Below are 26,771 nucleotides of genomic sequence, written 5' to 3'. Positions count from 1 at the left end.
CGTCAAATTGTCTGCAGGTGTTGGAAAAGGCGCAGTATTGGCGTAAGTGACGCTTAAAACGGCTTTAACGGTAAGAGAACGGCAGTAATATGTATTTTAAACATTTTACGCTAAATAAACCGCAATCTTAGTTTATGTATGTGTGTTTGTCACTGGTAAAGTGCGAAAAATGAGCTGTTTTCATGAAGTATAACCTTCATTTGACATGGACATCGCGCATCCTATGCTTCTATTTATACTCAACATCAAAGACAGATCTGCCACATAGCCTTTGAAGCGTTGCCATTACATTGCACGGATTCGAGTGATTGTTAGCCTTTTCGTTTTTATATCTAAACGAGAATAATGAATTGATGAGCGTTGTTCTCTAACATCATCCCAGAAGATGGTGAATCAGGTGAAAATATCCTCCGCAGCAGCAGCAGTGTTGCATGTACATGTGCTCTTTCCTATTATGTAAGGATGCACTGATTTTTTTTGTTGGTTATAATTTTCCTTTTATAATATAGGTAATAATATACTGTATTATATAATACACTAGTATAACATTAGGCTACTGAATGAATTCCAGCATGTCTAATGGAACCATTCACGAAATTGCACGCGTTTTGTGGCTCTAGTCTAGAATATTTACCTCCATAATTCAGCAAAACTGCAGTTATTAGTGGTTTTGTCCTTGTTTTAGTCAAATGTCTCACGTTTGGCACTGTATATATTAGGTTGCTTCGTTTATACTTTGCTAAAAACGTTTTAAACCAGCCTAAACTGGCTGATGGTCTCCTTATCTGGTCTTTTGGCTGGGTTCAGAGGGGTTTTGTGCACTTTCCTGCTAGACCTGCTTAAACCAGCAAATCATTTTAGGCTGGTTTAAAATGTTTTTTTGTTTTTTTTTTTCTTTCCCAGCAGTGTTATCTGACTAGTATTTTAAATTTATGATTTTGAAACAAATCAGTTTGATGGTTCTTGGATAGAGCAGCTCTAACCGCGGTGTCCACTAGTGCTGTCAGTCTCAATTTCTTTTGCATTATTGAGGATTTGAGTCTAAAGGAAGAGAAAAGCGGTCTCTAGTCCAGAACAGAGCCTGGACATTTCCTGTAGTGTAACTGCTGCTGAAAAACATTTTATTTTTTATTTTTTCAGCATTATATAGACATAAAGACGTGCTCAGTCCCCCTCCCCAAGGCAGTCCGGCAGTCTGCTTTGGTTGGGCTGAAAGAGCATCTGATCTAAAAATTAGCCTCTATTTTTAGTCTGCTCGAGCCCTCTGTTATCAGGAGAGATGCTGACTTTAGGATGCTTTGGTGTTCTGTGAATCTTTCCGACACACCAGACGTGGTGTGCTGAATCGCAGATCAGCTTCCAGGGTCTACTGAGGAGAAGACTTTTTGTTGAGTTTGTGCTGTGTCTGGTGGAAATTATTTTGATTGTGATGAACATACTTAGAACCAGGTTAAAGCTATAGATGAAGTGAATCAAAGGTTGTATTATAGGTTTTTGTGGTGTTTTTGACAGATTAGAATTGGATTTTTTTCTTTTTAGCCATCCTTGTGTTCTCTATCTAAAGATCATGTTGCCCTGAAGTGGAATACGATGCCAATCTCCAATCCCAGTGAGCTTTTTGCCACAGTATTCCAAATGTCTCTGTTCAGAGTCAATTACTGTTTTATGTGTTACTAATATGTGGCATTCAGTAGCATCCAGTAATGTAATAGAATCCAGTTTTCATTTTGTAAATAAATATACAAAAAAGGCTTATTTTATTGTGTAAAAGAAAATTAAAATTTACTCATCCCCATGTTTTTTTCCAAACTTTCTTCCATGGAACACTCCCGTTTCATTGTAATTGCATGAAAATGAGCACTTTTCAGTCTGTAGAACTTTTTCTTTTTGTGTTCCACAAACATGAAGGTGAGTAAATGAGATAAGAAATTGATTTTGTGGTAAACTTTAATATTAAGTGGCCTCTTGAAATAATGACTGATGACATGTTGAATTCAGTTTCACTCTGAAAATATAAGGTCAAGTCTAGGCATGTGACGGTATCAAATTTTCATGTTGCAATAATTTCTGAAGCTTTTATCACTGTATACGGTATTATTACAATATTGAAATAAGTTTAAGAACTCTTTTTCTTATAACACAAAGAACTCTGAATGTTTAAATAAAATAATTCAATACACAAAAAAAAATACAGAGTAGTATTTTTCAAACAGATTAAAGTGCAAAAGAATTATAACGAACAATGGGTAACACTTTACAATAAGGTCTCATTATTTAACGTTAGTTAATGTATATTAACTAAAATTGAGCAATAGCTACATTTGTTACATAAGGTATTATTTTTTGTTAATGTTAAGAAACACAACTGATCATTGTTAGTTTTATCTCAGGTCCATTGAATAAGTTCTTTTGATTTTAGTAATGCTAAACATTAACTAAGAAATTAAAATTAACTAAGATTAATAAATGCTTTATAAGTAGCCTATTTTTTCATTCTCAGTTTGGTAATAATGAATTAACATGTTAACTAATGAAGCCTTATGTCTAAGTGTTACCTTGTTAAGTGTTACTGAACAATAACAAATAATGAGAACATTTTCAGTCATTAGGGTATGTTGTAGTCCAGATTAAAATATAAAAATGTTTAAGTTTGAAAATAAATGGCCTATTAAATTATCTTTTATTTGGTGCGAATACAAAAAATTGAATGGCCGTTAGAAGCATTTTAAATACTGTAGTAGCGCAGTTGCTTTGTTTACGGAGTTTCCAGGGTAACCGCTGCATTTCTGCTGTTCCATCAGCACCCTCTGCTGTCAGAGAGTGAACGTGCACTTTCATTCAGCACGTCTCCTTCGCTCATTCCTTGTTTAAATCTGAGTGTGACTTGTTTAAATCTGAGTGTGAGTGTCCCTTTGACGCTGCATACAGCGGTGTTGTGCATTTTATATGGTTGATGGGGAAAGTATTCTTAAAATGCATTGTAAAAATTTGAATAATTAGTAATAAATAATTATTTATGGTATTTTGAAGTGCCCGCGATAACAATATTGTGCATATTCATTATGGTGATATATCGTATTACCGAATATCAGAACATGTCTAGTCAATTCAAGTGCTTTGCATTGTGGGATACAGTAATAAACATAGGCTGTGTTCGAAATCACCCCCATACCCTCATTCATGTTCACTTGAAGGAGTGAATGAGAAGGAGTGAATTTAGACACCGAGTCTGCTGGAAGAGCTGCCGTTTTGTGTCATTTGTGCTTGCTGTTTAATAATCATTTGACACTTAGTAAGTATCTTACAGTAGTCATGGAAATTATGTATAAACCTTCATTAAACAATAATGTTGTGCTGTACCCACATTGGACCAGCGGTTTGAAAAATGGATGGATGGATGACTCAGCTGCAAGCACAAAGTTCTGGCAAGATGCTCACAGTGCAATATGGGTAATTTCTTTAGCTGTTGAGCATACATCGGTTGTACCCTCGTTATTGCAATGCATTATGGGATTGAATGAGGGCACTCGAAAATGTCCACTATGGTTTCGAACACCACTACAAATGGCTGTCCCCTCAAATAGATTTAAGGGTATAGGGGGTGATTGCAGACATAGTCTGTTTTGTTGTATACTGTAGAAATAGTAATCATATAGTAGTATGAACATAGCCTCTGTCTGTGATGGAAGCCTTCAATGTGATGAACACAATTTAATGGAATGTTTTCAGGTGAAATGTCAGCCTGAATCTCCAATTCTTTTTCAGTGTGTTTGTATTAAGAGAGGCTATATTGTTAATGGAATACTAGCTTTTTATTAAACAGTATGTATACTTTTATCTGTTTATATCTGTTCTACTTTTCGTTTTTTCCCCAAAAACAGAACACATTATCCAATGGTAAACGTTACAGACAAATGTATGCTTTTTTATCAGGTGACCTCATTACACTGCATATGAGTGGCATCCAGGTGTTGTCTTGGAATCAAACATCAAATTCAGCAAGATCACATTCAATTGTGATAGTAACGACATATAATGTTACAAAATATTATTTCTAATTGTTAATTCTGATCTTTGTATTTGTAATAGAATCCTGAAAAAAATCACCACAAAAATATATAGCAGCCCAACTGTTTTCAACATTGATAATGATGTGAAATGTTACTTGAACAGGAAATATATATATCATATACATCATTTATATATTAAAATGATTTCTGAAGGATCATGTGACACTAAAGACTGGTTGTCTGGTTATCACCAGACCAAGCTCAATTTAAAATTGAACATTGGTCTGGGGAGTTTGCTATGTACAGGTGCTGGTCATATAATTAGACTATTGTGAAAAATTATTTTTAAAAATTAAACTTAAATTTTTACTAGATTCCCTACATGTAAAGTAAAACATTTCAAAAGTTGATTAGAGTGTACAGCTAATGAAAGTCCAAAATCCAGTATCTCAAAATATTAGAATATTTACATTTGAGTTTCATTAAATGACCATCCCTACAGTATAAATTCCGGGTATCTCTTGTTCTTTGAAACCACATTGACACCCTCCACAAAGAGAGTAAGTCACAGATGGTCATCACTGAATGTGGTGGCTGTTTACAGATTGATGAATCAAAGCATATTAAATGCAAAGTTGACTAGAAGGAAGAAATTGGGTAGGCAAAGGTACACAAGCAACAGGGATGACCACAAGCTTGAGAATACTGTCAAGTAAAGCCGATTCAAACACTTGGGAGAGTTTCACAATGAGTCAAATGAAGCCGGAGTCAGCACATCAAGAGTCACCACACTCAGACATCTTCAGAAAAAGTAACACGCCACTTCTGAAACAGAAACAACGTCAGAAGCATCTTACCTGGGCTAAGGAGAAAAAGAACTGGACAGTGAACAGTGGTTGAAAGTCCTCTTTTCAGATAAAAGTAAATTTTGCATTTCATGTTGAAATCATGGTTCCAGAGTCTGAAGGAAGACTGGAGAGGCACAGAATCCAAGCTGCTTGAAGTCTAGTGGGAAGTTTCTGAAGTTAGTAATGATTTGAGGGGCCGTGACATCAGCTGGTGTTGGTCCATTGTGTTTTATCAAGTGCAAAGTCAATGCAGCCATCTTCCAGGAGATTTTGGAGCACTTTATGCTTCCATCTGCTGACAAGCTTTATGGAGATGCTGATTTCCTTTTCCAGCAGGACTTTAGCACCTGCCCACAGTGCAAAAACCACTTCCAAGTGGTTTGCTGACTATGATATTACTGTGTTTTATTGGCCAGCCAACATGCCTGACCCCTAAATTTATGGGATATTTTCAAAGAAAGATGAGAAACAGTCGATCCAACAATATACAGATGATCTGAAGGCTCAATAGTGCCTCAGCAGTGCCTCAGGCTGATCACTTCCATGCCACACTTCACTGATGCTGTAATTTGTGCTAGGAGCAAACTGTCATTTGCTGTAATATGTGCTGCCGACCAAGTATTGAGTGTACAAATGAACGTACTTTAAAGAACTTGAACTTTTCTGTTTTGAAAATCCATTTTTTTATTGATCTTAGGAAATATTCTAATATTTTGAGATACTGGATTTTGGACTTTCATGAGCTGTACGCTCTAATCATCAAAATTTAAAAAAAAAATTAAAAAAAACTTTTGAAATGTTTTACTTTACATACGGGAATCTAGAATATATGAAAGTTTCATTAATTATAAAATTTCATTCATAATTTATAAAAAAATTAACTTTTTCACGAAATTCTAATTATATGACCAACACCTGTATTTTCTACTGCACAAGAGGCGTGATCAACGAGCATTATTCATGCAATTGGATAGTCCTTCAACCAATCAGATCAACGATCGGGGTGACGTACTTTTGCAGAGAGATGCGAAAACTCCAGACAGGTTTAGTTTGTATTTGTCAGGGTTCTGTCACTTCAGTCTTGTTTATTTCTTGGTTTTGTGACAGAGCTCTGACACTCCCGTTCTTGTCGGGTTTTTGTGTGAGCGTACGGTCTCGAGGGTTCTCGGGGCTGTGCGCTCTCTTGTCTGCGTGCCTTGTTTCATGTTGGGAGCGTGGCGTTCGGATCCCGGCACTCGTGTCTAGTTTGGTTTCGGTTTCGTGTCGGGATTCGGACACTCGCGCTCCCAGTCCTGTCTTTATTGTGAGCGCACGGTTTGTGTGTATGTTCACTTGCCGTGCGCTCTTGTCTCATGTTTTGTGTAGCACGCGGTGATTTCCACCTGCCGCGTGCTCTCATGTTGTGGTGTTGTCTTGTGCAGCACGCAGTCTGTGTTTCACGGGCTGCGTGCTCTCATGTTGTCTTGTTTTGTGTGAACACGTGGCTTATGAGTTTTCATAGTCACGTGTTCATGTCTCGTTTTGTGTAAGCACATGGCTTGTGATTTGTCTTCATTGGCCATGTGCTTGTGTCTTTGTTTTGTTTGGTGTGAGCACATGGCTTGTCATGTGTGTCTTTGTGCCATGTGCTCTCATGTCTATTGTCTTGACCCCGCCCACCTTGTTACCTCATTATTGGTTGATTTGCCCCACCTGTCCTCCCTCGTTACCTGCCTTGTTTGCTCTCCTATTTATTCTCCTTGTGTTTGCAGTCCTGTGCTGGTTCGTTGTCGTATTTCTCCTTGTGTGTCATCAAGCCTAGTCAAGTCTAGTCCCTGTCAAGTCAAGTCAAGTTTTAGTTATAGTCTGTTTTCCCCCTCGGGGTTGTTTTTGTTGTGTTTTTGTTTTTATTTTTATTATCAATAAAGCCCTTCCTTTCCTACAATTGAGTCCTCGCTCCTTCCACCACCCACCAAACCTGACAGAACGAACCAGCCATTAGAGGACTCAGCAGAAGGATGGGCATCTTCCTTTTCCCATCTCCCAGCCCCTCCGCTCAGCTGATGGTGGATCAGCACAGCAAGCTCCTTTCTCTTCAGCAAGGGGGAGCCAGCGTGAAGGAGTTTGCTCACCTGTTCGTGTTCACAGCGGAGGGGCTCAACATCAACGATGCAGCGCTCAAGGACATTTTCAACAGCAGCCTTAATGAGCCCGTCAGCGCCTGGGAGATGGGAATGCTGGGGATTTTGTCTTTCTGGCAGTTTGTGGGGTATGTATACAATCGCGGAGAAGAAGGTGGCCTTCCCCCTCTTGGTCCACCTCCCATTCCCCTCACAAGCTGCCAGGTCCCCAGTCCTCCAATGACCTCTTCGGGGAGAGGGAGGAGGAGGAAGAACAGGTCAGCCTCATCTGCCACCTGCCCAGAGGTGGCTGAACCCACTGCAGCCACTCCAGTGGTTGCTGTGACCGCTGCAGCACCCCCAGAGCTGACCAAGGAAGCTGCAGTGCCCACAGAGGAGGTAGGCACTGCCACCTCCTCGCCCACGTAAACGGAGGAAGAGGAAGAAGCCTTCCTCCAACCCTCAAGGCCCGGAGGCCTTTCCAGAGCCCGCTGTAGGCCCGGAGGCCTTTCCAGAGCCCGCTGTAGGCCCGGAGGCCTTTCCAGAGCCCGCTGTAGGCCCGGAGGCCTTTCCAGAGCCCGCTGTAGGCCCGGAGGCCTTTCCAGAGCCCGCTGTAGGCCCGGAGGCCTTTCCAGAGCCCGCTGTAGGCCCGGAGGCCTTTCCAGAGCCCGCTGTAGGCCCGGAGGCCTTTCCAGAGCCCGCTGTAGGCCCGGAGGCCTTTCCAGAGCCCGCTCCAGCCCGTGAGTCCGCTCCAGAGCCCGGTCCAACCCGTGAGCCTGCTCCAACCCCAGAGGCCATTCTTGTGCCACTCAAGCGCCTTGCCCTGCCGGCGCCTCCCCAGCGCCTTGCCCTGCCGGCGCCACCCGAGCGCCTTGCCCTGCCGGCGCGTCCCGAGCGCCTTGCCCTGCCGGCGCGTCCCGAGCGCCTTGCCCTGCCGGCGCGTCCCGAGCGCCTTGCCCTGCCGGCGCCACCCGAGCGCCTTGCCCTGCCGGCGCCACCCGAGCGCCTTGCCCTGCCGGCGCCACCCGAGCGCCTTGCCCTGCCGGAGCCTGCCTGGATGGTCCCTCCAGGACCACCATGGTCCTTAGCCAGGACCCCGGACCAGCTGAAGCCCCCCTGGTCTGTCCCGCCGGTCCCGCCCTGGTCTGTCCCGCCGGTCCCGCCCTGGTCTGTCCCGCCGGTCCCGCCCTGGTCTGTCCCGCCGGTCCCGCCCTGGTCTGTCCCGCCGGTCCCGCCCTGGTCTGTCCCTCCAGCTCCTCCCTGGCCCTCAGCTGGGACCCCAGACCTGCCTGAGCCTCCCTGGCTCAACCCTCCCGTCCCTCCCTGGTTTCCTTAAGACATTCTGTTTTTGTTTTGCTGGCTGACTTGGCTCCCCTCCCTCCCTCCCCTCTTTGTCTTTGTATTCTGATGTTCTGTCATGTTGTCTTGTTGGTGTTTTTTGTCTTGTGTCGTGTATGTTGTCATGTTTGTCTTGTGTCCCTCGTAGGGACACCAGGTGGCGTCCCTTTAGAGGGGGGGTAGTGTCAGGGTTCTGTCACTTCAGTCTTGTTTATTTCTTGGTTTTGTGACAGAGCTCTGACACTCCCGTTCTTGTCGGGTTTTTGTGTGAGCGTACGGTCTCGAGGGTTCTCGGGGCTGTGCGCTCTCTTGTCTGCGTGCCTTGTTTCATGTTGGGAGCGTGGCGTTCGGATCCCGGCACTCGTGTCTAGTTTGGTTTCGGTTTCGTGTCGGGATTCGGACACTCGCGCTCCCAGTCCTGTCTTTATTGTGAGCGCACGGTTTGTGTGTATGTTCACTTGCCGTGCGCTCTTGTCTCATGTTTTGTGTAGCACGCGGTGATTTCCACCTGCCGCGTGCTTTCATGTTGTGGTGTTGTCTTGTGCAGCACACAGTCTGTGTTTCACGGGCTGCGTGCTCTCATGTTGTCTTGTTTTGTGTGAACACGTGGCTTATGAGTTTTCATAGTCACGTGTTCATGTCTCGTCTTGTGTAAGCACATGGCTTGTGATTTGTCTTCATTGGCCATGTGCTTGTGTCTTTGTTTTGTTTGGTGTGAGCACATGGCTTGTCATGTGTGTCTTTGTGCCATGTGCTCTCATGTCTATTGTCTTGACCCCGCCCACCTTGTTACCTCATTATTGGTTGATTTGCCCCACCTGTCCTCCCTCGTTACCTGCCTTGTTTGCTCTCCTATTTATTCTCCTTGTGTTTGCAGTCCTGTGCTGGTTCGTTGTCGTATTTCTCCTTGTGTGTCATCAAGCCTAGTCAAGTCTAGTCCCTGTCAAGTCAAGTCAAGTCAAGTTTTAGTTATAGTCTGTTTTCCCCCTCGGGGTTGTTTTTGTTGTGTTTTTGTTTTTATTTTTATTATCAATAAAGCCCTTCCTTTCCTGCAATTGAGTCCTCGCTCCTTCCACCACCCACCAAACCTGACAGTATTGGTTTGTAGCATTGATCAGCGGTTTGCAGAAGCAGCAATGGCATCGAGCGATTTTTGCAGGTTGTGCAAAAAAACATGAAAGTGAGTGGTATTTACACCCGCTCAAACGATTTGTTTGCTAAACTAAAGTCATTTAGCATCATTGAGAGGTTAAAAAGAATTGGAATGACGGTCGTGCGAGAGATGTCATCGAGTTATACCTGCCCAGAGCCATAGAAAGAGCTCTGTACCTGCCAATAGTGAGCAAGGTGGATAAGCCAGTCTGTGATTGGTTCCCGCAAAAGTGTAACAGATGCAGCAGAAATGAATGTACAGGTTTCCAGACGGAGTTGCCGGGCGAAATCAAATCGCCGGCAGATCAGAAGACTGGAGTAATGATGTTGAAAATTCAGCTTTGATATCACAGGAATAAATTACATTTTACAATATATTCAAATAGAAAAGTTTCAATATTATAGGAAGTCAATGGCTACCGTCAACTGTTTGATTACCAACATTCTTTAAAATATCATCTTTTGTGTTCAACAGAAGAAAGACACTCATACTAGTTTAGAACAACTTGTGGGTGAGTAAATGACATTTTTGGGCGAACTACTTAATATGTGAAATTTTACACTTGCATTGATTAACACTAAAAAAAAACTACACTTATAAAGTACACTTAAAAAACAACAACAAAAATCATGACAATGAAGTGACACCATTGTGACTTCCAAGATATAGTTCTTCTAATAAGGACTCAGCGCAGGATTCAGCTGCGCATCCAAAGCCAAGACTGCAGCATTGCTAATACTGTACACACAAACACTTCTGTCAACACGTTCCGAATAATATTAAACACCATCTGTACACCTGAATGGTTAGAGACAGGTGTGTTGAATACAGGACATAATGTAAAGTAATGGGAATCATGTATACAGCTGTTGCTTGCATAAAATCCAGTGTTTTTGTTAAAACAGCACATCTGCGATTTGGGCATGCAATCCTTTTTAGCAATTCTCTTGTAATGATAAAATAATGAATCAAGGTTGAGGACAAAAAAACGTGTCTGGCTACGTCTGAACATAACGGATATATTTGAAAACAGAGTTTTCGTCTAAAAACGCTCCGTGTCCACACTATCATTTTCAAACGTTTTCCAAAAGTTGCTCATCCACACTGAAACGCATGAAAACGCTTACATCCCGCTACTGCGCATGAGTAAAGCTTCGACCTGCGTCATTCCCGCTAGGCGTTTATTTACTTTCCGGCTCTTTGAAACTTTTGAGGCAATGTCGAGAAATGTCGAGGAAAGGCACTGCGTTTTTCAGTCAGTGAGGTGGAGTTGTTGCTGCGAGTAACACAGGAGTATAAAGTGGCCAAAGCAAGCGAGAATGTAGACTGGGAGACGTGTCTTGGCTGAATTGGTCATATGACTGCATCACATGACTAAAAATGCGTCATCGTATTTAAAACCCTCCGTTTTCACAGTCCACATTACGACGCGAAGACGGCGTTTTCAAATTTATCCGCTTTGGAGAGCGTTTTTCAAAAGCTATGTTTTTTGTTGACTTAAAATGCCGTCTCAGTGTGGACGGAAGGCCCAAACGGAGAGAAAAAATTACGTTTTCAAACGAAAACGTATTAGTGTGGACATGGCCTAACAATTATATATGGTTAATCACAAATTGGAAAATGGAAAGGCAAGTCATTGCATTAGATTTATTTGATACAGTATCATTCTGTACTGCACATGTTGGTAAATAGAGGTCATATTTAATGCATTTGGAAAATATGCATACTTAGCTGCACATTATACATTCTGCAGGAATAGTAATGGCAATATGCCATTTGGAATATATTCCAGCATCTGTATGTGTGTATGACATGACTGACTTGAGACGAACATCGGTTTAATTTGACATTTTCTTCCCCTGTCAAAATTTGCTTAATTTATAGGGTTAGTTCTCCCAAAAATGATGACTCGCCCATAGACAGCAATTTATTGACACTTTCAAGGTACAGAAAGGTACTAAACACATTGTTAAAGACATTGTTAAAATATTGTCAAAAAAATAAACAAATAAATAATGACTATATTCAAAAAACTCTTCTCTCCCCTGTAATTATCCTTATGTTGTTGGCACAGTAAGCACAGTGAAGGCTTCTGTGTTTGTGTTCAAATGCCAATACTTTTACGTCCAAAAGTATTGGCCAAAGCTGATCACATGAGCAGCACGACGCATGCGTGTGATGCTGACGCAAAAGCTGATCAATAATGAGTCGACATTCTGAAGATGAACCTGAAAGTGCTGGACGTAATCAACGTATGAGAACGACACAGAAGAGAAGATATTGTTGATAAGGTCATTATTTTTGTGTTGTTTTTGCACACAAGAAGTATTCTCGTCTCTTCATAACATTAAGGTTGAAGCACTGCAGTCATGTCGTCTGTTACCTTTCTGGACCTTGAAAGTATGTTAAATTGCTGTCTGTGGAGGAAAATGTCTCAGATTTCATCAAAACTGATCTAAATTTGTGTTTCAAAAATGAACGAAGGTTTTACGGGTGTGGAACGACATGAGGGTGATTGATTAATGATAGAATTTTCATTTTTGGTTGAACAAACCCTTTAATGATATAATACATTGTTAGGGTGGAATGGCTGATTAGTCCTTATTTAAAGTAAACCCTTCCCGAGACAGCAAGATAAGAATCAAACATCTGTCCTTGTCAATGTAAAAATGCTTGCATAGCATTTCAGCTCTTCAGCATTTTTTTTGTTTTATACCTAAATGTGTCTGTCAGACAACCTTAAGATCTGATTATTGCTTTTCACTTGATCCCAATCCGATCTTCCAAGCTTTGTTGAGTCATTGCGATACGTACAGTGTGTAAGCTCATGTTACATTTGCCCTCTTTAACTTTCTTCTCTGCTCACCTTCAATATCCGGCCTGGTACTTGTTTTACAGAAAAGAGTAATTAGTGATATTTCAAAGTTAACAGGCTAACATGATAAAAATAATGTTTAAGGCCAATACAGTTTATTTTAAGGTCACTGTTACAGTGCAATTACACACAAAAAAAGTAATTAGTAAAATTAATCAACTACAGAGTATGTACTTACTGTAGAGTTGAAGTTATGGTTTGGTTTAGGGTTACTTGTAATTATGCATAATTTACTGTTATTAATATAGTAAGTGGATTTAATGTCACCTTCAATTGTAGTGTTTTACCTTTTTTATTCAACTTGATATTTATTTCTTATTCTGTTTTTATAGTTTTCTCATTAAGAAATGAATAGTGATTTAATATATTTTAAGCCATTACAGCCGTAAGGTTATACAATCACCGATTATAATGTTCGTCATCATTACAGCAGCTCATGTTAACTTCAGATGGACGGTAGAATGAGTCGCTTTTGTCACATTCTGATAGAAGTGTTAAAAAGACTGTTTTATATTCAGAAGGTCCTGTGCCAAAAATTGATCTGACACCAAAAGAAAATGTCAGATTAATGCCAAGGCCAGGTAGCTGCTCAGACATTTCTTTCTGTCCTAGGATTCTTGCCTGACTGATTTTCAGTAGCCAGTGACTCTACCTCTACCTGGATAGGACAAAGATTCACTCAGCTGTAGTGAATACGAATAAACAGACATTTTAAAAATTGAGCTTTTGCTTGTTCTGCCATCTTCAGCAAGCTCCTAAATGTACTAAATCACAATGGCTTTGTTCCAAAACTGTCAGCTGCCTTTCTGTCTGCTCACTACTTAGGTAGCATATAGGAAATGTGGCAACATCATGGTTCATACAAATAGGGCTCCTTATGCGAAACACTCCCGATGTAGACTCAACTCACAATTGATAACATTAGAGATAGTTTGCATGTTGCTAAGCAAACAACATAATGCCAGAAACCATATTAGTGGAGGATGATATATATACTGTTAGACATGATAAACTAGAAAATTTGGCAAGACCTTGCTCCAAAGCATATCCGTTGAATGCATTTCAGTGGTATCAAAAAATTAGATATCATAAAAACGTGAAAACTATATTGTGAGATATACCATCATTGTGAAATAAAATGACTTGCATTGTAATATAAAATTTTAGTTATATCCCCATCCCTATAGTATGTATGTATGTATGTATGTATGTACCAATACCAATATGGTTCACTATTAGAGTGAATGGGAGTAGTCAAGGTATGGCTGTTCTTGTGCAATGAAATCCCGCCTTGTAAATAAACAAGCCAGTCATCAGTTGCATCACTGCAGCTGCTGCTAGAAGCTCCAATAGAAACAGTTATTGTTCTGAAACCCGCACTTATCTGAGTGTTAGAAACTGTTAATGAGACTTTATTGCTGATTTGGAATATGTTATTGAAATGAGAGTTTGGCAAACCGTTTTTGGTATTTAACCATTCAAGCAGATACGAGTTGCTTTTTCTTGCCCAAAATATCTTCCTTCGATTCCTTGCCAATATGTCTTCCTTCCTAGTCATTTAGTTATGCTCAAATAAACTTAACTCTTTCCCCACCAACACACACACACACACACACATATATTTGTTTGTTTGTTGCCAGCCACCACCAGCGTTTTTCATTATTTTCACAAAACATTAATGGCCCAGAGAATAGGTTATTTTGTTTTATGAATATCTGAACATGCAATATATCAAAAGAAAGAACTGAGCCAAAAAAAATTCTAGCCTTAAGGCCAGTGCACACCGGGATGATTACCGCGCCCTTATCGCTGACGTTTAACACCTTGTGACTAAACAATGTGAGTGTGCACACTGATGCACAAAACGGCAGGCATTAAAGCATAATTTTTAAAGGAACACACCAATGTTTTTGAAAATAGGCTCATTTTCCAACTCCCCTAGAGTTAAACAGTTGAGTTTTACTGTTTTCGAATCCATTCAGCCGATCTCCGGGTCTGGCGGTAGCACTTTTAGCATAGCTTAGCGTAGATCATTGAATCTGTTTAGACCGTTAGCATCTCGCTCAAAAAATTACCAAAGAGTTTCGATATTTTTCCTATTTAAAACTTGACTCTTTTACATACATTGTGTACTAAGACGGAAAATGAAAAGTTGGGATTTTCTAGGCCGATATGGCTAGGAACTATACTCTCATTCCGGTGTAATAATCATCATGGCCAATCATGGGTGCAGCAGGCGCAATGAGGCGCAACGGCAGTGAAAATGTCTTGGGTATGAACACAAAGCTGCGTCTCAAAACACTGGCAATAAGTGCGTGTGATAATCGTCCTAGTGTGCACGAGGCTTAATGCATTCTTTTTTCATTGTTTTTAATCAGCACTTGAATGTGGTTAAGTTTTATTAAAAAAAGCAACATTTTGAACAAAAAGCTGAGAAAATCATGCTTTTTTTTCTATCAAAGATTACAACGTGCATAATGCTGTTTCTGCTCTTTTTTTTTTTGCCTGATTCTAGATTCTATACTCTTTCAGATGTTGCGAAATAGTGCCCCCTACCGTGTAACAATAAAAACACGGAAAGTTTGAAAATTCCATCAATGACGGAGAAACGTTGTCTCATAAATGACGGAAAAATTTTTTTTAGTAAAAAGTTCAGTATTGAATGATTTAAGTATGATCAACATTTCTATTGGTTCATCAATGTTTTTATTACTCTGATCTCATTGCATTGCATTCTAGAATTCACCTCTGCAAAGCATACAAGCAGGGCCTAAAATTAAACTTGCCAATCACCAAATGCTAGTAAAAATTGCTGCTGGTGAGTATATGAAATTGTCAATCAGTTTATTGGTAACTTTTATGAATTCTAATTTAATTGAATTATCAAATCGCAAAGGTAGTGATTCAGTTATATGATTATATATAGTCTTATGTGCTGGGTGTTTCAAGGTGAAAGTTTGTTCTTTTACAATTGAGCAACTCATGATCTCAGTTCTGCTCCACAGAAGTGCTGAGAGATTGGGTCGCTTTTACTGTGCATTTGAAAATGAAATAAACACTAGGTTTTTAAAACTTTGTACAGTACAGTAGTATTGTGACTATGGTAAAATATTTCTTCATTGACTTTTTATAATTTAATAAAATAATAATAATAATAATAATGCAGAATGATTAAATTATGATAGTGGGGAGATTTGTTTCCCTTAAACACTATTTAAAAAAAGACTTCAACTTCATATGACAAAAAACAATAGGTTTGTTTTTTGGGTTTTTTTTTTTGTTAAATTGTGCCACCCTGCTCACAAGCAGAGCAATCCTGGAGTGCTTTTAAAGGTGCCCTAAAATTAAAAATTGAATTTATCTTGGCATAGTTAAATAACAAGAGTTCAGTACATGGAAATGACATACAGTGAGTCTCAAACTCCATTGTTTCCTCCTTCTTATATAAATCTCATTTGTTTAAAAGACCTCCGAAGAACAGGCGAATCTCAACATAACACAGACTGTTACGTAACAGTCGGGGTGTACGCCCCAATATTTGCATATGCCAGCCCATGATCGAGGCATTACACAAGGGCAGCCAGTATTAACGTCTGGATCTGTGCACAGCTGAATCAACAGACTAGGTAAGCAAGCAAGGAAAACAGCGAAAAATGGCAGATGGAGCAATAATAACTGACATGATTCATGATATCATGATATTTTTAGTGATATTTGTAAATTGTCTTTCTAAATGTTTCGTTAGCATGTTGCTAATGTACTGTTAAATGTGGTTAAAGTTACCATCGTTTCTTACTGTATTCACGGAGACGAGAGTCGTTGCTTTTTTCACATTTAAACACTTGCAGTCTGTATAATTCATAAGCACAACTTCATTCTTTATAAATCTCTCCAACAGTGTGTAATGTTAGCTTTAGCCCATTAGCCACAGAGCATAGCCTCAAACTAACACAGAATCAAACGTAACCATCTAAATAAATACTTTACTCACATAATTCGAAGCATGCATGCAGCATGCATGACAAACATCTTGTAAAGATCCATTTGAGGGTTATATTAGCTGTGTAAACTTTGTTTATACACTGTTTAAGGCAAGCGCGAGCTCCGGGGGCGGAGAGCTCGCAATTTAAAGGGACCGTAACCTGAATCGGTGCATTTCTAATTATTCCCCAAAATAGGCAGTTAAAAAAATTAATTTAAAAAAAAATCTATGGGGTATTTTGAGCTGAAACTTCACAGACACATTCAGGGGACACCTTAGACTTAAATTACATCTTGTAAAAAAACATTTGATGGCACCTTTAAAAAAAATGCTTAATTTGCAATGACAATTTTATCTAGAAAAATCACATTTAGATTTGTTTCCCCAAATTGTTCAGACATTAGTAGTTGTAACTGCTTGTTTTTTTTTTTTTTGTTTTTTTTTTTAACGAAATAAAGCAAATAGACTTTGGCAGGTGTGTCAAAAAATAAATAAATAAATAAATAAAAATTGGCCCCTGGATACAAGCGATGCTGCTTTATAATTAAATAGAATTCAGAAGGTGGCATATGCATTTTTCTCTCAGTATTCAATATTTAAAAACATAATGTTTGTATGTTCTGACAGTGTTTATAGTAGATTTGGAAACTTAATCGGCCAGGCGAGAATGGTTATAAGTTGATGCATAGCCTCTTTTTTTCTACATCCTTTAGATGGCTTCAGCTACAGATAACCGTTATGGACAAAAGGAGTCTTCCGACCAGAACTTTGATTACATGTTCAAAATCCTGATCATCGGGAACAGCAGCGTTGGGAAGACAAGCTTTCTATTTCGTTATGCAGATGACTCCTTCACCCCTGCATTTGTAAGCACGGTGGGCATCGACTTCAAGGTGAAGACCATCTACAGGAACGACAAGAGGATAAAGCTGCAGATCTGGGTGAGAGATTGTTTTTCATCAGAGCTGAGAGCTGTAATTGGGTCCTGACAAGGATAAATGGAACAGATCTGTGCCACTTTAAGGGCTTGTTTTGGAAGAAAAGAGGCAGAAAAAGGTGTAGATCTTTTTTTTTTCTTTTTCTCACCATCATGGACATGAGTGTAAAAAAAAAGAAAGAAAAAACAAGAAAAAGCAGGTATTTAACAGGATGACAAATTAAAAATAAATAAATAAATACAATTGATATAGTAATGCCATAAACATAAATATTTAAAATCAATTTAATCAATTAGGTTTTTGGGTTTAAAGGGATGAAAAATTAAAATTCTATCATTGTTTACTCACCCTCAAGTTGTTCCAAACCTGTATAAATTTCTTTGTTCTGTTGAGCACAAAGGAAGATATTTTGAGGAATGTGTTGTTAAACTGGTTTTGGGGCACCATTGACTTCCATAGTAGTTTTTTTTTCCTACTATGGCAGTCAATGGTGCCCCAAAGTGGCCTGGTTACAAACTTTCATCAAAATATCTTCCTTTGTGCTCAACAGAACAAAGAAATGTATACAAGTTTGGAACAACTTGAGGGTGAGTAAATTATGGTAGAATTTTCATTTATGGGTGAACTATCCCTTTAATGAAATATCATGGTCTACAGAGCAGCAGAGAGAGAGAGATGGTCGGTAGCTAGTATGGTTGGGGAGATTTGCTGATGTGCTAGATGAGTAACCAATCAGAATCGCTTGTGATGTATCATGACCCCTCCCCCAATGCCTCAAATTTCCCTGTGGTGAAGACGACCCTCCCCCACCCCACAGACCGCAGCACAGACCTGACCAGATTCACACACGCTCGAGAAAAGCTAGCTCTCACCATCTTTACCATGGATAAAATATACAGTTTTGTGGCATACAGTATGTGGTCTAAAAAGACATGAAAATTTGGCTATATTCATTATGAATATAGCCAAATTTTCATGTCTTAATCCTTATCAACCTCCTTAGTTTTTATTTTTTTAAAGTATTATGCAACAATAAACATTTCAGACAGTACTATGCTACATTGTTGTCACATGACCTCAAGCATGATTCATAGAGTGGTGGCAGTTGTGACTTTGGAAATATAGGAGGTTGTTTTTCATTTTGATCCAATTTTGTGTCAAAAATGTTTGATCAAGTTATGTCCCATCCATGTTAGGTATTGCATTTGATATTGCTTCCAGTTAATTAGTCACACTTGAAATGGAAAGTCTAGTCTTATTCGGTATTTTGTGCTCTTTTGTATTCTGCATACTGTTTGATACTTCCTTAGCATGGATGTTGAATTTAATTGGCGCATAACAGTGCTTGTTCCTCCTGATGCTCTGTGCTGTACTCTTGGTTCAGGGTCAGTGTAATCGAAAATAGAAACACTTTGCTGAATTGCAGCATATTGTTGAAAAGATGCTGCTGTATTACTGTGGTATCAGAGTCAAGAGCCAAAAATAGGTTTTCGGTCTCACAGATATTTTGGTATATTAATAGGTCCATCAGTGCTGCTCAGTAGACTCCATTTTGACCTTGTGAAGTCTCTATAGGAATAAGAGGTTACATTGGCAGAGGATTTATTCTATTGGTTTGTTACACAAGGCTGATGTCCTTCTATCATCCTTAAAACTGAAATTATTTTTTGTGGTAATCAACGGCATGTTGTCGATTGATACTTAATCCCTGAATATGCCTTCACTTTCTTTTCACATAACCAGGAAAACAGGATTTAGCCATGGTTTTGGTTTTTACATGTAGCTCCTCCTATCATGAAATATGAGAGCAAGTATAACAATAAGCATCCACCGTGTTAGAGCTGATCACTGCACCAGAGAAATGAGCCTGTTAATTATAAACACACTCAGTTCAGTGACTTATGCAAGAGGCCAAACAAAAGCTTGTCTCGCGACTGACCAGTTACTACAGTTTTTCCAAAAAAAGGGGGAAGAAAATTCAATAACCTTTACAATAATTGTATTTTAGAAATCTTGCAAGAGCATAAAAAGAACCAGGTTTTTGGCTTCCCACACATAGACTTTACTTGGGCGGGTCGTCCACGTATAATAACGGCCGCCCAATTATATTTGGAGACACATTTTTGCTTTTATTATTTTTATCCTCTTATACTTTTATAGATAATGAAACCATCCGCGATCGATTAACTAGTCGTTTCGTATCTGCTCATTATGTGTGCATCAGAACTGTTTACTCCCGCTGACATTCCCACGGGCGCTGCATTTTGCAAAGTTACTAGGCGGCGATGTTGCGCGTTCTACAAGCTCGCGCAACAGCGCTTCAGACTGCTTCAAAGTGATTCTCAGTCAGTGAAAAGCGCAGATTTATGCCAAGCGATTGCTAATGAACTCAAGTTGATGAATTATTACAATATCTACTTTATGGCCTTTTTCAGCCTGCAATAGTACAGACATTTGAAAATAAGAGTACCTGTGCATTTCGGGCTTGTTTATAATTAAGTCATACGCTAAGTTTATTTTTCTTCTTTTGGGCATTATTGATATTTTGGTTACAAAATAAATTGTATTTAATTTGATTTCCATTTAATTCATAGTAAATTATTGTAGTCTCCCCCACAGGAAAAAAAAAAGACTAAGAACATTATTTGACACATATATTATTCATTTGATAAATTTACTAATAAAATCTGTGTCCCATTCACTGAGAGAGACACTATATGACAGCAAGAAGAACATAGGAAAAGGTGAACCATTTAAATGCTGTAATTTTGCATAATTTACAATGCATAATAATGCATAATATTAGTATGTATTAAAATGTAATATGCTATGTAATTAAAATTAATTTCAATAAATAAAAATACTGTTAAAAATCACACATTATTTGTTTGTCACATGTAGTAGACCATTTTTGTGCCGTGGGTAATAGGAGGATTTTTCGCCCGGCTACCACCGCAAGTATATTTCAAACCTGTGGGAAGCACTGCTAACCTTCGAGACTTTGTTGATTTTCAAAACACAAATGAAGATATTTCTAAAACACAAACTTCGATGTTACAAAAAGTTCAAAATATAGAGTTTTTACTATTAAAATTGTAAAACCTGATATAGTTTACCATATTTTTTTTCTCACCATGAAAATAGAGATTGGCATAGTAAAAGTGTAAAAGTAATCTTTATGAATCAAGCGGTTTAATCCGAGTCTTCTGAAGAGACACAATCACTTGATATGCATGATTTATACCATACACCATACAAATCTTTCATGCTCAACACTGCTGCATTTATTTGATCAATATTTAATATGTTATTATATTAATATATGCTTCCAGGTTCTACATCAGAATGCCGGCTCAGTATTGGCCTACGCTGTTCATGTGAGCAGCACAGAATTTTCATGTTCTGACGTAGAACCTGGAAGTGCTGAACATAAACTGCATCAAACAATTTGTCATAATAATAATAATAATCATTTAATAATGAAAAGTAATCTACCCAGCACAATATGTCACCAGAGCAATAAACGACAATATCTATAATATATGATGACTAAGACAGTGCTACAAGGAGAACGGAAGCACAGCTGATCATCCTTGCAGTGCCAATCCATTTGTAACCATTTGTCCCCCTAGATGTGTTTGAGATCTTGCAAGTGCCATGTTGGAAGAGTGGAATAACATCTTGAAGCAAGAACGGGCAAATCTGGTGCCGTTCATGAGGATGAGATGCTCTGTAGAACTTAAAGCATCTGGTGGATACATCAGATACTGACTGCTACTTTTGATATTTAGCCCCACTCTGTTCAGGGACTCATTATTCCAATTCTGTTTGACAAATGTCTGTAAAATTTGTCTCAGCTGTTAAAATCTTTTTATGTTCCCACACATATTAACACATGTTAATAAAAAGAAACATTTGGAAGTTAGAAGATGTTCATTTTTTGCTGAGATTATACAGTCATGTGAAAAAGAAATGACACCCTATTGAATTCTATGGTTTTATGTATCAGGACAAAATAATAATAAAAAAAATCATCTTGTCTTACAATTGGGTATATGCAACCTCATGCACATCAACACATTATTTATTTAACATAAACTAGGCCAACATGGAAAAGCCATTGGTGACAAACTACGTAAGTACACCTTTACTGGTTCCATAGGAATTAAAAGAACAAGTAGCAGTTAGGCGCTGATAATCAAATGCCTTCGATTAATTGGTCATCAGCAAGTGAGATCACCTCTATAAAAAAATAAGTTTTGGCAGTTTGCTGGTCTGAAGCATTCAGATGTGTGTTAACACAATGCCAAAGATGAAAGACATCAGCAGTGATATTCGAGAAGCAATTGTTGCTGCCATCAATCCGTGAAGGATTACACACGGCCATTTCCAAACAATTTGAAGTCCATTATTCCACAGTGAGGAAGATTATTCACCAGAAAAAGATGGGACATGTATGGCATGTTTGGAAGGGTTGCCAGAAGAAAGCTTCTCTCCTAAAAGAACATGGCAGTGCAGCTTAGGTTTGCAAAGTTGCATCTGAACAAACCACATGACTTCTGGAACAATGTCCTTTGGATAGACAAGACCAAAGTGGAGATGTTTGGCCATAATGCACAGCGCCAAGTTAGGCAAAAACTATGGCTGTGCAATATTGACAAAAAAATGATGTCTCAATATTTTATGGGATTTTATTGATAACGATAATTAGACAATTTTGCCGAGTGTGTTTATTGTGTTGGTACCTTGACAGGTCTAGGACTGACGTGGACAGGTGACTCCTAAAGTGTTGAATACTATTCATATTCTGTGCAGTGGTTAGTTCGCAGCAGTGACAGAAATTATCTTTTCCAATAAGTTTAAATTGATTTTTACCTTTTATGGGCATATTTTACCTAATGAAATGCATGCATCATCATTTGTGCCAAATTCGTTATTATCGATATTATCGTTGACGATATATTGCACATCCTTAGGGAAAACTAAATGCAGCATATCAGCGCACACACCTCATACCAACTGCCCATTATGCTGGTGGAGAGTTGATGATTTGAGGATTGTTTTGCAGCCACAGGACCTGGTCATTGAGTGTATGAACTCCTCTGTATACCAAAGTATTCTAGAGTCAAATGTGAGGCCATCTATCTGACACAATACAATACAATTTTTTTTTTTACTTCTACGATAATCTGTGAAGTGTTCCCTTTAAAAAGATACCGAACTTAAGTCTGTGCTCTAAAGTATTCAAGATTTTTAACAATTTAAGTTAGAAAAGTCATTTTCATATCTATGCTTGAAAAGTGGGACAGACTATTAACAGGTAAAACAACTTTATATTTTCACAAACATTGAAAATAAATCTTGTTAAATTCAGTAAGACACTGGCACTTCAGTTGCCAGTTCACTGTTCATGACCCTAAATGAAAAAAAAAGTCACAATTTCAAGAAAAACAATGTAGGTTAGATAGTGATTCAGATAAATTGAAAAAAGAAACGATTTTTACCATATGTGGCCGATAAAATATTTTTTTGGTATTGAAATAAGTGAGAAAAAAACTAAAATAACAAAATATAACCAACACATGTTATTATTTTGGGTCTGTACAGTTGCCTTCACCAAACATCACCAAAGTAACCAAAATTTAGTGTGTATATGTCAAAACACATCAGCGTTTTGAAACTTTGCATGTATGTTCATGACCCTAAGTGAGAGTCACAATTTCAAGAAGAAAAATAAAATAAAAAAGTAGGTTAACTGATGTTTCCGACAACTCAAAAATCAAAACGGAACAAATTGACCCGCAACGGTACACGTGGGTTAAATAAATAATGACACTGTAATATGTCATTTGTTGTTGTTTATCTGAGGTTGTATTTAAGACCTGCCCACGACCAGATGATTTTTATGTTTTAATATGTTAAACCATTAAATTCTAAAGGGTGTCCTTTCTTTTTCGCATGACTGTATATATGTTCTTACCGTAATGTCTTAGATGATGCCAACAAACACACAATCTGTATATTTTAATTGTAAAAATTAGGTTTTGTATTTGTTTCTTTTTCATCTTGTGAATTACTGGCTATGTCTTTACAGGACACAGCAGGACAAGAACGCTACAGAACCATCACCACTGCCTACTACCGTGGAGCCATGGGCTTCATCCTCATGTACGACATCACCAACGAGGAGTCTTTCGCGGCAGTGCAAGACTGGTGAGTTAACTAAACATGTGGAACATTCTGCCTCAACTATAACAGGTGAAAATGTGTTTAACAAGCAAACATTAATCATGTGGAACTGGTCTCCCACAGGTCCACACAGATTAAGACATACTCATGGGATAACGCTCAGGTGCTTCTAGTGGGCAACAAGTGTGATATGGAGGATGAGAGGGTGGTGGCCTCTGAGAGGGGCCGACAGCTATCCGAGCATCTCGGTAAGTCATGTTTGGCTCTTAGCTCTCATTTCAAATATTCTTTCAGGGAAAAATGTGTTTGCTAAAATATATCATATTTTTTGGAACACAAGTGTTTTTTTTTTTTATCAAATTTATTTGTATAGCACATTTCCCACATGCCTGTAGTTTTTCTTCCGCGTTAATTAAATTGCTTTAGACTTGGCCTCTATGATAAATGTTGTTTATGATGTATGCCACTATAATTTATGTTCATTTTATACTTTATTTTCTGCTTAAAGGATTTATTGTGTAGTGCGATTAACTAAAATACAAGCTGATAGTGTTTATAATTTTGTAAACATTTTATTTACGATATTTTATTTTTTTAATGTAACAATAAAATTGGGAATTTTTGGCATTTTTTATTTTGTCTCATCAATGCAATTTTGACCTGATGTGATTATAGTCAGGTGCAATTTGTTTTCTGGAAAGTATCCATTTTCAGAACCTAGTAAGCTGTATTGCTGTCTTACTGCATACATAGGTAGCTACTTTCTAGTATCGCATAGCCAGACCTTCAGACTGATGGCAGTAGGTCTGGCTGTAATCACAAAACATTTAATCTTACCACTAAGAGTTCTCCTAAATGCCAGTAAAAGGTGTTAGTTAAGAGTTTTCTCTTAAAACCTATTCACAAAGCTGCTCAGACAAACTTTTACCAGGGAATAGAAAGAAGTTTAAGCTAAGAGAAAGGGCAGGGTTGACCTTGTTGCTATGGATGATGTCAACACGCATACTAACTATGCCCACAGTGATTGGCTGATGGGGGAGGAGGAGTCTCTGTCAGCAATTTAATCATAGAAACATTGTAGAATGAGGTATCATGTTGCCATATTCAAATAAAGGTTTTAAAATGTAGGCTAAGTGTCACTAACTAAACTAGTAAATGTTCATTTAATTGTCAGCCTCTTACATGTTTGCGCCTTGAGAGCATGCAGAATTCAAGCGACAATTTATGTTTTATAAACAAAGTTTGGGAGGAGCACATTCAATTTTTTTTTTTTTTTTTTTTTTTTTTTCCTTATTCAATAATTTGTGTGAACTCGTGAAAACAACTGCCACAGATAATCAGACATTATTTATTTATTTATTGAAGATTTATTTTTTCCATCTTATCATAGATTCAAATCTTTAAATCAAAGTACAGTATCTTTGGTCGGATTGTTGAGCGGATTGCCGGCAACAGCCATTTTGGGATTGTTTGTGATTTGGTCTTAGTGATTTAGAAGTCCTCTTACCTACTAACATTTCACAGATTTAGGAGCTCGTTTTAGTGCTAAAATGCTTTGTGAAATATTCTTAAAGCAAAAAAATTAGAAGTCCTAAAATTAGGACAGGCATGCCCATTATTTTTCAGAGTTTCTCCTAAATCAGCATGTTAGGAGCTAATTGTAGCCTTAAGCTGTTTTTTGAATACGGCCCCTGGACTCCATCGCAGCTTTCATTGGCCAAGAACCGCCCTAGAAGATGTCTGTTCAGCATCATGTTAAGGGATGTGAAAATGTAAGGCCGATGTGCCTACGATAACAGACCAGCATGCATCTTATAAATGATGAATTCAAGAAGGTTGCACAAGCGTAAAATCCAGAATTTAGTTGATCGTGATAAGCGTTCATTGTCACAGTTGTAAACATGGTGGCTTTCTTCTTCCATGAGGGGGCTTGGCATCAAGCGAGACACATCTCCCAGAAATCCTGGAGATTCCTTCACTAGAAGGAATGACAGTAGACATGGCTTTTGTTTCCAAAACTGGGCTCTACAAAGATACCATTGTACCTTTTGAGACTCCTCATCTGTGTTATGAAAGTTGTCGAAGGCAACTGTAGCAACTCTCAACTGACAGCTCACTGGGTTTTAGAACAGGGCCTTAGTCTTGACTTAGTTTCTTCTTTTATCCTCAGGTTTTGAGTATTTTGAGGCCAGTGCCAAGGACAACATTAATGTTAAACAAACCTTCGAGCGGCTGGTAGACATAATCTGCGAGAAGATGTCAGAGAGCCTGGATGCTGCTGATCCTGCAGTGACGGGAGCCAAACAGGGGCCACAGCTCACAGAGCAGCCTGCCGCTCCGCACCAGGACTGCGCCTGCTGAAAATCCCACGGCTCTTTCTGCACTGCCTTGCACCAACACACAAAAAACAAGTTTAGGTATTTAAAAAGAACAAGAAACATAAAACCTTCAGTTCTCCTTACTGCCTCCTCTGGCCACACCCTCTAGCCCCTCCCCCTCCTCTCTGATGTCTTATTTTAACACCTCGAGCTTTTATTCAACGTGCAATCCATTAAATTTTAAAAGGAAAGCCATAGCACCCTTTAAGGGTTTGATTAGGCTTGATTAAGCCCTTGTTATGTTTTAAAGACTTGATGATTAGGTCTAAGTTTAAATTTTAGGGGTGTGTTATTAGGCCCAAGTTTGGCATAGCACACAGAATCAGTTATCTTTTAAGTTTTCAAAGCCTTCATTTTTATTTCCATATTCTTATTTATGAACAAATATAAAAATAGAGGAATGGGGAGAGATTTCTGTATATTTATTCCAAAAGTGTACATAATGAATACAGTTCAGTATTTAAATGATACAGTAAGAGATATACATATCTAAAATGATTTTTCTTTTTTTTGAAAATGACCAATTCAGTCAAATATAAAGAAAGTTATAGAATCAATTAATGCTGTTCTCATGGTAATTCTTTGCAGTGTGCATCACCAAACTTGCTTATTTGTATCTGTGACATTGTACCTTGTTCACTGCCTTGCCTCATGTAATTTCAGTCCCGGGACTGAAAGCCAGATATCATACACAAACATTCCTTAATGTAAATTTGCATGGAAGGAAATAAAGCCATTTAGGCAAATAGTGGTAGGATTCCTTTCTAAATGCTTTGTTAGGTCTAGTCAAGTATATTTCTAGTCAAAACCCGAGTCCGATTTGCAGCCATGTTATTGCTTATATCATTATAGCAGCAGAGCCATAAGCTCAATGGTCTTGCTATCAATACTACTTATACGCTCTCAAAATTTAGCAAAAATTCTGAGATTTGACTGGAATTTCCAATGAAGACTTTCTAGA

The 26,771-nt window shown here is 38.5% G+C and overlaps 1 protein-coding gene across 1 annotated transcript; it reads left to right on the top strand.

Moving 5' to 3' along the window:
• On the top strand, positions 1 to 26,571 carry rab3ab (RAB3A, member RAS oncogene family, b). Its single transcript, XM_067387437.1, has 5 exons — positions 1 to 70; positions 17,019 to 17,246; positions 23,338 to 23,456; positions 23,556 to 23,680; positions 25,603 to 26,571. Exons 2-5 carry the CDS (start codon positions 17,019 to 17,021, stop codon positions 25,791 to 25,793), a joined length of 663 nt encoding a protein of 220 aa, XP_067243538.1. The 5' UTR covers positions 1 to 70; the 3' UTR covers positions 25,794 to 26,571.
• Positions 26,572 to 26,771: the final 200 nt, after the last annotated feature.

This window comes from Chanodichthys erythropterus, chromosome 6, assembly GCF_024489055.1.
Source record: "Chanodichthys erythropterus isolate Z2021 chromosome 6, ASM2448905v1, whole genome shotgun sequence".
In the NCBI taxonomy this organism is placed as follows: Eukaryota; Metazoa; Chordata; class Actinopteri; order Cypriniformes; family Xenocyprididae; genus Chanodichthys; species Chanodichthys erythropterus.
This window is presented reverse-complemented; position numbering and strand designations above follow the sequence as displayed.